Source organism: Dermacentor silvarum, chromosome 7, assembly GCF_013339745.2.
Source record: "Dermacentor silvarum isolate Dsil-2018 chromosome 7, BIME_Dsil_1.4, whole genome shotgun sequence".
NCBI classification, from domain to species: domain Eukaryota; kingdom Metazoa; phylum Arthropoda; class Arachnida; order Ixodida; family Ixodidae; genus Dermacentor; species Dermacentor silvarum.
Window position 1 is genome coordinate 14,075,631 of NC_051160.1, and position 13,344 is coordinate 14,088,974.

The 13,344-nt window shown below is 45.2% G+C and overlaps 1 protein-coding gene across 1 annotated transcript in view; it reads right to left on the minus strand.

Moving 5' to 3' along the window:
• Positions 1 to 13,344, minus strand: part of LOC119458584 (uncharacterized) — a 360,297-nt gene that overhangs the window by 53,977 nt on the left and 292,976 nt on the right. Inside the window, exon 2 of the mRNA XM_049670231.1 lies at positions 3,166 to 3,231. Coding sequence (XP_049526188.1) covers positions 3,166 to 3,223 — 58 coding nt within the window. The 5' untranslated portion in view covers positions 3,224 to 3,231. The remainder of the gene's footprint in view (positions 1 to 3,165; positions 3,232 to 13,344) is intronic.

Consider the following 13,344-nt stretch of genomic DNA (forward strand, 5'->3'; position numbering starts at 1 on the left):
TACTCACCCTTCGCTTTGTTGTCTTCCGCGGCCGACACGTCAGTGGTAGGCGCTTCGTGACCATCAATGACGCGTCCGCCGCTGCCATCCGGCGTGGTGGGTACGGCTTCCTGCTCTCGCTTCGATGTCAGCCTCGTTCGCCGTCCTCGCGTCGAAGCGTACATCATTGCTTTGCGGAATGGCGCCCTCAGCTTCATTTCTATGCTAGCTAGCTTATCGTCTACCTCCTTCCTCTGCTTCTGTTCACTCTTGGGTTCCTTTTCTAGCTTTCCAACCCGCTTGGCTAGCTTATCCTTCTCCTGCTCTAAACGGTCTAGTCGCGACGCTAACACACACAATGTCACACATCCTACCGATAAAAATTACCCTGTTTGCATCGCGCATCGACTCAAACCGCGTTTCTTCCAACGCGAAGCAACGCTCGCACTCAGAACAATGCACGCGTCGGTTCCTCCTAGTACCGATCATTATCTTGTACTAACAAGGTGTCGTTTAAAAGCAACCTACTTGTAGAAAAAAAAGAATACAATTATTCGTTGCCTACTTATATCTAACCAAAAAAAAACGAAGACAAAAAAGCGAAAAACAATGGCCCAAGACAATGCCTCAGCTAAAAACGTCTCACTGTGTGTTTTGTGTATTATGTGGACAAAGACAAGCGTTGCAAGCAAGGGGAACATTCCCTCACCACTCCCTTATTGAGTCAAGCGCCCGATAACTTAAACCATTCGGCTTGCCATCAACATGACCGTCAAATAACGGCAGTAAACGTGAATGCTAGAGAAAAGTTCGCTTGCACCAATTACCACAATCCATGGGATCAGCATAATTTCCGTCTCATTTCTTTTAGTTCAAAATATTTATTCACAAATACCTACATAAAATACAAATTATTTGAATGTTGCTCAATCCGTTCCCCAACTTATGGGTTGAAGCTTTTGCATGCAAGTGTATACACTTAATCGGGAAAATATCGAATTATTGTTAATACTTACTACATCTTTTCTCTAAACATAGACTGAGTGGCTCGCAGACCAGCGAACAATACTACTGTAGTTGTATCAGTTGGCTATCACAGATATACGAAAATTCATTGCGCCACCTATTACGTATATAAGGTACGGCCCAGCCTGTTTTGCATTTGTGAAGAAGGGACCCGTACGGGTCTCAAAATAACATTAACTTCGTTCTTCTTTTTCTCTTTTTTTCTTCTTTTTCTCTTTCTTTCTTTTTTTCTTTCTTTTTTTTTTCCTGCGATGAGTGTTTGTTTATCTCAAAGAAAAGGAAAAAGTGCACCGAGTTAAAGAGAAAGTTTCGAGTACATACCCGTATTGCAGCAGTTGACGCACTGAAAACGGCTCTCGAATGTGCCACTGATACTTTTATTAATGAGGGCAAACTCGCAGCGCTGACTGGTTTCGTTGTAAATGTACCGAATATAGTTGTCATTGCTTCCAGCATTGCTGTAAAATGGCTTCTCTGGAGTCCGACACTCGGAAGGGCAAGGGGTATTTCCCCTACTTACAGTTGCTTGTAGATCTGTAAAAGACGACAGTTATTGAATTGATTGTTTTCGTTCAGGAAAATAAGATCGACTATGTCTGTTTAGGGAACGTATGCAGCGACTTCGAAGGGTCGTGTGTTAGAGTTCCTTCGCGTTACGGATGCATCATATGCGAACTGTGGAGTACAAAAAGAAACAGAAAGTGAAAACATTTATTCTTAATGCGGTGGGGCGTCTACCCCGTATAGGGTGGAGCCCTTAGTTTAGGGTCCCATGGCCTCGCGCCACTCCGCGTGCCCGCTGGATCGGCCGTCGCTGCTCTTGTGGGTCTGAGTTGGTCAGCGCAGTCTATCAGAAGGAAGGTGAAGGTGAATGAAAAGGGAAGTAGCCTGGAGGGTGTGGAGTAGAAGCAGGGTTTTCTTTCGGTGCCGTGCCGGGTTTATCGTTGCCTCGTACGAGCGTACTCCCATAATGCGTACGATTCTCCTGTGTGATAACTTTCATTAAATCACCATGTCAACATAAAAAAATATCATTAGCGGGCTCGATAAGTGGAGAAAGTGGCGAGAGATCTTCCAGTCTCAACATACATTTCTATATCCTGCCACACTGCGGCAGGATTTGGGATGATGAAGCCCCCCATGATAAGCCGCAAGAGTGCTATCCTCACGTGAATATGACTGTTTTTTTTTCTTGTTTTTTTTTCCTTTCGTATTCTGATAAGGAGCATATCGGCACGCTCTCTGAGAGTCTAGAATGGCGAGTTGGGAGCTTTGAACACGAAGCATTAGTGAGGCAGAGCTGAGAACTTCTCAAAATATTTACAAGCACGGATTGCGCAATTTTTAAGTGAATAGAAATTTTATTGTTTTCGTGGCGCCTTCTAATTGGGTACATATAAACAATAAAAAGGAGTTCCTCAACAGACAGTGCTGTCTCCAGTATTATTCAATATTTTGCGCTGTCTCCCGTCCTTTCTATCTAGGTCTGTGCGTGGTTTGCGCTGAAGTGCACACTGTTTTATTCTTCATAAGCGCTAATGCGCAATATTCGCCGATAGCGAAACCCCAGCAAGAAAACAAAATTCTTGATAAATTACGAATTAAAAAAAAAGGCAGGACAACAATTCGCCTCAAGTCTACCGAGAGCAATTCTACCTCGCGGACGAAGTGTGCCGGCCGTTTTCAGAGGAACAGAAGGTGCTCCGGCTAGAACAAGCTAGGAAGCTCCAGCCCTAGAACGACGAGGTGCTGTTTCAGATCCAGCTGAACAGGAGTCCCAACAACGACGTTCTGGATTCGAAACTGTTCGAGAGGTTATAGTCGATGACTCTATGAAATGTCTTCAACTGAAAGCCGTGGCAACTGCAGCATAATGAAGTCGTAAGAACTGCCCCGTTTAGAGTCCCCGCCCACTGTGACGTGCTGGCCACAGCTGTGTTTCGGGAGAGTATGCTGAACTTCAGGTGACTTTAACCATACCTAGAACGGACAGTGGAAAAGTGGTGTCTAGTGAACTTGAATGAAAAAATTATGGAATATGACATTCAATAAATATTGGACTGTATGGCGAATCAGTTCGAGCAACTATTCTCCTGATTCGCACGCTCCAAAGCAGCAGTCTTTAGAAGCTGCCGTCAATAAAAGAGGAAAAAAATGTACCAGTGAGCAGCAAAGCCATCAGAGCAGGTGACACAGCAAGGACGGTCAGGAAACGCATCGTGGTTTCTGAAAGGAGACCAATAGAAATATTTTCTTTACAACCAAACCTCCTTACCAATGTGCGTGTTATATAGTGTATATCATATAGGTTATAGTACATACAGGTTATATGTAACTTATCGCAGAAAATTTCCATAAATCAATGGAGCTGCAGACTTGTGAGACCTTGCGGAATCACAGCCCAATTTCCAGCGAAGCCGTTTCTTTCAAGCAGTTGCGTTAAACATTTCAATTGCTAAATGAACCACACTTTTAAAAATTGGCTGGAATATCATTATGGCATGAACTCATTTCATGCAATTGCACCCTGCGTATCACGATTCGTTCTCTTAGGACACCGGTGAAACAGGCGACGCTTCCATGACGACGTAATTGTTGGACACACATTAAACTTTGCACATAAGAAATGCATAACGCGACCCACATTACCTACAAATATGAAATCGGAGTCGCACTCAATCCTTAGAGGACACCGGGAAAACCTATTACGTTCCTCGTGTTACGCATCAAATAAAGAAACAAAATGAGCCTTCAGTAAATATTTGCGGAACTTTTTTATGAGCAAGTGAAAAACACGTTATGGTTCCTCCAGAAATTACGTTTAACGTGCCTTCCATGTTCGCCCAATGTGAACTTTGTGCATGTCACGCACAGTTCGACTATAAGACACTGGGAAACGATTGAGCTAACGGCGCTTTCGAGCACTTCCCTCCGAAATGGTATGCAAAACCCGTAATCAACTGACACTTTTAAACGTGTCCCTCAGGTAACCCTTTGGATGCCCCCTAATTTTCGCACCGTTAACTCTGCGGTACGCTTGACTTCTTCGAGACGTTGGGCAAGCATACTCGTTTCGTAAAATACGCCCTGCGACGCTTGCATAAGTAATTTGCAGGTGTTGCTCACCTGATATGACGTTGCACTGCGGAGCACGAGGTCGTGGATTCGACTCCCGGCTACGCTGGCAGAATGCAATAACGCTCGTGTCCCTCGCTTTGGGGCGTCACCAGGTTGGTCACTAGGTTGGTCACCAAGAACACCAGGTGGTAAAAAATAATCCCGAGCCCCCCACTATATCGCGTCACTCCTAAGCCACTGGTAATTTCGGAACGTTAAAAGTCTACAATTTATTTTCCTCTGCCATCTGCTCATTCTCTAGTGAGACTTAGCTGGTCCGACATGCTCTGTAGCCGACTGACTTCTTTACCCACAATGTTATTAAAGCGTTCCCCTTCATTTCACCTCCATTTCCGAAACTGCGAGTGTGACGACGCTCCACTCAATTCGGCGAAACAGTGTTGTGCCGCCCTTGGTTGGAAGTACTTTTAAAGCGTTTAGCTATCTATCATTGGAAACTAACCGCGATTTATTCGTGTCTGATCGTTTTAGTGGGCCGAAAATAGGGCAGTATAACAGCGCGGCAAAACCGCACTGTCATACTGGTGGTACCCGTCGGTACCACGCGGTGGTACCGCATAGTAGTACGCTAGTAAGGAGAGCGTTCTAACAACGTTCCCCCATCACAGTTAGCGTTTTGAGAAGCTGTTGCTAAGAAGCTGCGCCTCTGATTGAAGATGCAGGCGCTGCCGTTTGAAATATAGCTCGGACATCTACGTGTAAATGTTGCCGACGACACGACGACAGCATTTGGGTACTGCTACGTCTGTGTCATTTCTATAGCGTCGCGCACCTGACTCCAGTTAAACCCACTTATAGGCTCGAATGTTATCAGACGCCAAGACGCTTCGAACACGTCTTATTGCCTTGTAGGTTGGCAAATAGGATGTCCACGTGATTCACTTTGCCACCTATCCAAGATATATTACCTTTTCTGCGAAATATTATTGCGATAGCACTTATATGTACACTCCAAGCACATTTGTGCCGTCGTCGTCACCGTCGCCATGATGTTCTGTATAAAGTCCATGGCGATAAAATCGTCGCCGCACGACGTACGCTGTGTGCGCGAGTGAAAGCATACGAGGGTCAGCCGGCAATCGCGGCTCAATGTCGCGCACGCGAGGGAGGGAGGGAGGGAGGGAGGGAGGGAGGCAGGCAGGCAGGATACGCGCGGTGGTCTTTCGCGCGCGCGAGGCACGGAGGCGAGTCGAGGCGACGGCGACGGCGTGCGTGGGTGCGTTCTGGCCCGTCGGCTGCTGCTCACAGCGCGGCCACGCGGCCGCCGTATCTTGGAAGTGATCTGCGATGCGGGCGAAGTGCGAGCCTGCGCGGGCCTCATCTGCGATCTGCAATGGGACAAAGGTCATGTGCCGAGTGCCGTTAGTTTCGTATGCGCTATGCTTTCGACGTTTAGTTCGCGTTTAAGCGAGACGAGAGACTGCGCGAAGGTAATAAAGAAGCTAGACTACTACGGTATTCGCAGTATTACTTTAGATATAGTCAAATCTTATTTAAAGCGGCGGAGTCAGCTGGTTGAAGTTAACGGCATCTGCTCCCAGATCAAGCAAGTAGAAGTTGGAGTTCCCCAAGGGAGCATACTGCGCCCCCTTTTTCTAACGTCTATGTAAGCGACCTTGTTCTTGTGGATAGTGAACCAAAATATACGATCTACGCCGATGATACTACTGTGCTTTTTTCGTCGAACAATATTGCAAGCTTAATTTGAACCGCAAATTCTGTCCTTGCTAAAATACATAGATGGTCACAGGACAATGGCTTAAAAATTAACACTGACAAAACCAAAGCTATTTTATTTCAAGCCATGAAATAGCCAAAGCTATTTTATTTCAAGCCAACTTAGAGTCCGACATTTTTATTGGCTCTTCAAGAATTGAACTTGTCCGGTCTGCGAAAACGCTAGGTGTCTGTTTTGATAACCATGTATCATGGAATGATCTCAATTACTTCCTTGCAGGTAAACTTGCCCAAGTAGCTGGAATACTGTTCAGTTTAAAACCGCTACCACGCAAAGTCAAACTTCTCTTATATAATGCTCTCTTTCTGAGTCACATACACTAATGCTGTCCGGTGTGGAGTACGACGTCTGCCACCAACATAAACCGATTGTTCCTGCTTCAAAAAAAGGAATTCATACTATTTGTAATGCTCCGGCAGATCCTCATACTGCACCTCTTTTCAAACAACTTCAATTACTCACGCGGTACTTTCTGTTAGACTTTAGACTGTCGTTAGCCTATCGTAAAGACGAGAAACAAAACCAGTCATACATTACGTCCTTAACGCCGTTAATTAGAAATAGAACAGAATACAGCACACCGTCACCTGAACACTGGCGTGTACCACGTCCTCGCACTATGCTTTTCAAATGTTACTTCATCGCTTACCGCGCCTGTTAAACACACTCATGCACAATAACATTCATGTGACTTGTCCTGTTTTGCGCTTGTTTGAGTCTTTCAGTGATAATTGAACATAATCGATTATTTTTCACAGCTTTTGTTTGCTCATGTGTAAAACTGCGATTTGCGTGGCTTTTTTTTTCGCTTTGTAGTGTTTTTCATATATTGCATTTTTTGGGCTGGCACAAGTTTAAGCCAACATTCTATTGCGTTCAAACGTATTTGTGTTGTCGGTCCTGTGCCTGCCGCTGCTGCCCCCAGACTGGGTTTTAAGGCCCGCCAAGTTGCTGTGTGCAACTTTTCCCTTAAATCCCTCATAAATTGTATGTCTATGGAAATGAAGGCAAATTCAAGGTCAATTTGCCCGCTGCTTCTGGCGCGCTTTCTCACTCCGGTGTTTTCACAGCCAGTTTCCGTGGTTATCGAGCGAGACGTGTTTACCTGTGAGCGCGTGACACCATGCTTGTCTACTTGGTTATTAAGAGGATGTTTACAACTTTCTACGGCCAATTAAACTACTATCCTTGCTTCGAATCATCATCGTCACCATCGTTATTTATGTCCACTGCAGGACGGAACCATCTCTCTGCGATCTCCAGTCACCCCTGTCTTGCGCTATAGCTGATTTCAACTTACGCCTGCAAGTTTCTTAACTTCATCACCCCACCTAGTTTTCCGCCGTCCTCGACTGTGCTTCCCTTCTCTTGGTATCCATTCTGTAACTCTAATGATCCACCGGTTATCCATCCTACGCATTACATGGCCTGCCTAGCTCCATTTCTTCCGCTCAATGTCAACTCGAATATCGGCTATCCCCGTTTGTTCTCTGATCCACACCGCTCTCTTCCTGTCTCTTAACGTTAGACCTAACATTTTTCGTTCCATTGCTCTTTGTGCGGTCCTTAACTTGTTCTCGAGCTTCTTTGTTAACCTCCATGTTTCTGCCCCATATGTTAGCACCGGTAGAATGCAATGATGGTACACTTTTCTCTTCAACGACAGTGGTAAGCTCCCAGTCATGATTTGGTAATGCCTGCCGTATGCACTCCAACACAAATTTATTCTTCTGTAAATTTTTTCCTCATGATAAGCATCCCCTGTGAGTAACTGACCTAGATAAAAGTGCTCCTTTACAGACTGTAGAGGCTGACTAAACATCCTGAATTCTTGTTCCTTGCTAGGCTATTGAACACAATCTTTGTCTTCTGAATATTAATCTTCAACCCCACTCTTACACTTTCTCGGTTAAGGTCCTCAATAATTTGTTGTACCTCGTCCCCATTGTTTCTCAATAGGACAATTTCATCTACAAGCCAAAGGTTGCTGAGATATTCGCTGTTGATCTTCACTCATAAGCTTTCCCAGTCTAAGAGCTTGAATACTTCTAAGCATGCATTGAATAGCATTGGAGAGGTTTTGTCTCCTTGCCTGACCGGTTTCTTGATAGGTAACTTTCTACTTTTCTTGTGAATTGCTTGCTTCGTATAGCTAGCTCTCTACTTATTAGCTATCGCAATCGATGCTTCGCCTTTCTGGCGAAACTGCAACTTTTTTAGTCCGTAGTTCACTTTTACTATAATTTTCTTGCAGCATTTAAAGAGTGTTGCACATGTACGTGTCTGATTACAAAACTATGCGTTGCTGTATTTTTCTTGTCATCGTTTGCAACCATGGCCTCCTGTTCGGCAGCAAGCTAATCGGTCAGTGAGGCGATCAGCAATGTATTTCAAGGCCTTCAAGGCGCTTTCCCGAAGTCACCTTAAGCAATCTGAGAAATATCATGTATGCTAACTTACCTGCGTATGACCTGTTACTTCGTTACTTCGTAAACGAAACAAGACGTTTGCTTCGTCTCCGTCTTTCGCGACTTTTTATTCCTTTATGCCACGCTAGAGCGAGAGCTGGGTGAAGCGACGGTTGATTTCTATTTCTATATGTGCATTGCTTACAGGACGTCGGCCCTTTTGCCCTTCACGCAAAATGGCAAAAGGGCACCCCTATACTAAATTGACAGGTGGAATACCAGGGAAATTTCCATTAAATTCTCCTGCATGCCTGGCCTTTTGGGACTGTAGTTGACATTTTTTTGACACCTTTAGCCCAGCTTGTGTGCATCGTATTCGCAGATGCACTAATTCCAGCAGTCACCACACGTATGACAGGTTTATTTCAACAGCGCATATAACCAATTGGCAGCCCTATACATATATATATATATATATATATATATTCAAGGGTGTTATATTGTATTACCTACAAAAATCGTTTCTTTAGAAAGGGTTGAGCGTAGCGAACATGTCGTTTTTGCAGAGTTCCTAGGCGATGCCAACATACCTTTCCTTTACTAACATGAATTTCAGAAGAATTAATTACTAAAATTTGATAATTGCCTAATTATTTCGCGCTTTTGGGTCAGTTGAATATTGACAAAATTGAAGGCTGCCATATTCTAACGCACCCCCGTTTTTCTTAATCTTCAAAATTACACCTTATTGGAGATATCCATTATCAAATTTCAGTGCTCGATCCAGTCAATATTCCTCTTGCATCCCTGCTGTGTTACAAAAAAATATGCTGTTGTGGTTGGTGTTGACGTCCAAGGAAATACTAAGAGATATGCCAGAGTGACAGCCCGTTAGCAAATAGGTGCAGACGCAACCCTTGCCAATGCTATTGCGATCGAAAACGTTACTGCAGAAGCTATGGAACTTCTTACATCACACCTCTCGGAGACTATTACTCAAGTTTTGGTATTCCAGGTGGTTCAGTTTTTGAGCTTGATACCAAATTCCAATGTTTCTTTTCAGATTCATGTTCATCGCTTAGATCTGAATACTGAACCGCTGACAGCTTCGGCGCCTGTTATGGCAGGAAGTGCTGAAAATACAAGGCCTTCAACTACAAGTCATCAGACAGCCTCCGAATCGTTCTCTGGTTCAGAAGATAGCCAGAATGTAGAAATTGATTCTCGGACCCTTAAACGTGCAAGATCTCCTAATACTAATTCTGCCGGCTTTGTCTGTCCGTTGAAAAACCAAAAGGTACATTAAAGACAATGTTTGAAAGGCAGACTTTTTAGAAGAGAAAATTTGAGACAAAGTGGAGTTTATTGTGAGCATTATTTCATCATAAATTTTTTTTAAAGATCTCACATTAGAACTTTTTTTTCTGCAGCGAAATATTTATTATATTGGCACGTTTTAGTTACGATGAAGAACATAGTATAAATAGTGTGAATCACGAATAAACTTGAAAAACACATTTAAAATTTAAGTACCACGGCTAGATGCCACAAGCTGCGTCTTCATATGAGTACATGAAAAAAATAGCAATTTCCATCATCTCCCCATGTTTGCTATGATTAAAACTGCATTTAATTGCTTAAACGCATAGGTGAAGATGAAACTACGTTTATTACATTGCCATGTTCCTGTCGGGTCCGGTATTTTCACGCAGTCTCAGTGATTTCGAAACACACCTCATGGTTATTTCGGCCGTCTTGGGCGATACAGAGGTCGAGCTCAATTGAGCGTCAAATTTCTCGAAAGCAGATGAAAATAATTTGAGTAAACCACTTCTCCACAGGTACACATGCACCGTACTTCATACCGCGAATGAATATTTGCGTATTCACTTGCGAGTGAATTTCGAAAAAACGATGAAGGCAATATGCAATGTATTGTAGAAGGGGACTTAGGAGGATATGTCACTCATCGAAAGTGCCTGCGTAATTGCTGGTGCACGCGTGTCTTCCAGAAAGTACTACAAAATTCGCGTCGCACAGACAATCATATTACACAAGGTCCGGTGACAACATACAACGGATAGAACCATAGATAACATTCGAGAAACTTCCGATACATGCAGGCTGCTCTGAGCGATAACATTTAACGTTTGTTAGCCGGTGAAAAGGGCTCACCCGAGTAAGATAAGCCAATATGTTCCTTCCCATTTTACTCATGACATTATTGTTTTACAAAAAATTGGCTATCAAATGGCCGAAATTGTTCCTTAATAAGTTATCGTTCATTTTTATGAGACCATTCATCGAGAATTGCAGCTCTTGCTTCTTCATGTCTACAATATGCCACACAGGAAAATATCCTATCCGTAGAAGTATATGGAGTACGAGATACTAGCGATAGACCACACTTTTCCTGGATATTCCCCTTAGTTGATGTATACTTGATGCTGGTGTGCAGTACATGCGTTACTTTGATACAGCGGTCACATATTGGTACGGCAGAAATTGTGTTGCCTGGGCACCAAGCATCATGTGGGGGGTTTTATCACCTGGAAAACGGTTGTCGGGCTAGGCAATTCATCATATTTTGTTGTTGTTATTGTTGTTGTTGTTAAGCACGAAAGTTGCCATATGTTTTCGCGGTCTTTCTACATCAACATTAGAGATCTAACATTGACCAGTTCGAGGATTTTTGTTCCTGCTTGGTCTGTCAACGTTGCCTCTACCTATCATCTTTGATACTGTATGGCCTCTTATATGATTAGAGGCTCCAGTGAGCACTGCTGTCAATTAGCAGTGATTCTAGTTCTAAGCCGTCAGATGCGGTCCTCAGCAACTCCGATAGCGGTGCCAAATGCGAACCAACGGCATGAATCCTTCCCGGTATAAAAAATGAGCGGTAAAGAAGTCGATTTCTCTTTAAGATGGATAAAACAACTTCCTCTCTTCAGTGGAATTTGGAACCAGATGGGAGTGTAGACGACGAAAAGCCACTTGGAAAAAGCTTTACAATCAGTGTCCTAGTAAACGGAGTGAGTTACTGTAAGTTCGCAGCTGCTACATTCAAGAGAAAAGTTCGAATGCCAAATATAAGTACGACAACCAACGTCATGACTTTCTAGCTAAAACCAGAAACAAGAAAATTAGGGGCAGCTTCACACTAGTGGTGCCAAGACTGAGCAAACAGCGAATCGGGCGACCTCACCTGGCTTTATCTCGGTTCGACCAAGTTTTTGCGAGGTTATGCTTCGAGACTCGGCCACGTTTTGCGCAAGATCACCCCGCAATCATCGACAGCTTCAAGGAGCAACGAACACTCGGTCATTAAAGTATCTGGACGCTTCTGGACGCTCAAACACTTTTGCTCGGTTTCGCTGGCTCGTAACTCCGGATCTTCTGCGAATCGCCGACGTTTCGCCGCCGCTTCGGCGGCGCGATACTCGGGATTGGATCGAAGTCGTGTCACTCGCTCTCAAATAGCGGCGCGGGCGGCTTTCGCGCCACGCTTCCCCTTCTTCGGGCCGCACCATCTTCGCGGCGATGTGCTCGGCGCGGAGACGGCGGGCTTTTGCGTCAACCGCGGCGGCAACGTGGAGCTATTATATCCTGTGGTCGGGCGCAGTGACGTCACGGCTTAGCTCCGCCTCTGCGCAGCCACGGCAACCTCTCCGCACGGCGCGGTGACGTCATGGCTCGGCAAGCTAATGGCGTTTTTTCACTGGTCGAGTCTGGAGCGGCCCGCCGAAATCCTGGAGCGAGTTGCTCGCAATTCACCAACCCTAATCTGCCAGCGGAGGCGAAAATGCTCCGCGCTGGATCGTACCGGAAGTCTGCGCACAGACGTCACAAAAATCGACTTCCGCTCTGCATGTTTCCATGGCCACCAAGATCGCCGTCCCCCAGCAAGCGGAAGTGACGTATGCTTCTTGTCCTATTTCGCCCGAATCCGCGCCTCGGCAGCGGAGCAAGTGAGAGCGATCCGGCGCGGAGCGAGTTGATCCGAAACGACCAGTGGAAAGCGCGAACCCGCTCCAGCTCGACCAGTGAAATTCGGATTCGCAGCCGTGGAGCAAAAAATCCTGCTCCAGATCGACCAGTGAAAAACGCCATAAGACGAAGCGACGCGGCACGAGTGATGACGTCATGGCTCACGCAGCTGTGGCGAGGCTCGGCGCGGTCGGCGCAACTGGGGCGAAGCGTTGCTAGGCGACGCATGGTGATGCCGTCGCCAGGCGGAGGTTTTGCGGCGTACACTCGACGGACCATCCTCGAGCTTAAACAGCTTCGCTAGTACACTGGAGTATCTGCCATCGCGCTTGGACCCTTTCTGCACAACCTCCAGGATCGGTCCACATTTCACGCGTACACCACCGGACTACCGCCAGCTTAAACAGTTTCGCCGTTAAAATAACCGTTCACATTTCTTTGGTCTCGAAAGCTGATTCTGACGCGAGCAAGTATAACTATTTCATTTTCTCGGCGCACGAGTTACCTCCTGCTTCAGATCCCGTCGAAAAAAAGGTTAGAGCGAAGCTTAACATCGATATTTCTGATAGGCCCTGAAGGCCTATCGCAAATGACTGTGCGGACGTCACAGTGTCTGACTTAGTATATATCTTAGATATTTGCATTCCTCAGGCCCAGCTGCTGCTGACACTTCAAAGCGATGCTAAAAATGTTGTGTGGAGTCACGACCTTTTGAACACTGTGAAATTTCTCTAAAAAAAAAAAAAAAAGAAGCGGCAGAGACACATAAGACTGCTTACGTGTTGGAATGCGAAGCATATATTCCGTTCGGTGAATGTTTTTTTTTTTCTTTCTTTCTTTCTTTCTTTCTTTCTTTGCCAGTTGAATAATTTTCTTTCTTTCTTTCGTGCGTTTCTCGTACGCCCAAGCCATCGCCTGCGTTCTAACTGCGCCTCCATAAGGCCAAATCAGAACGCGCCAAACATGTCAACGCTCTCGCTTGCCTCCGAAGAGCTCCAAACTCGAAGGACCGCTCAGCAGTGTTCAACTGGACATTCATGCCTTTAAGCGAATCTGTTAGCCCCTAGG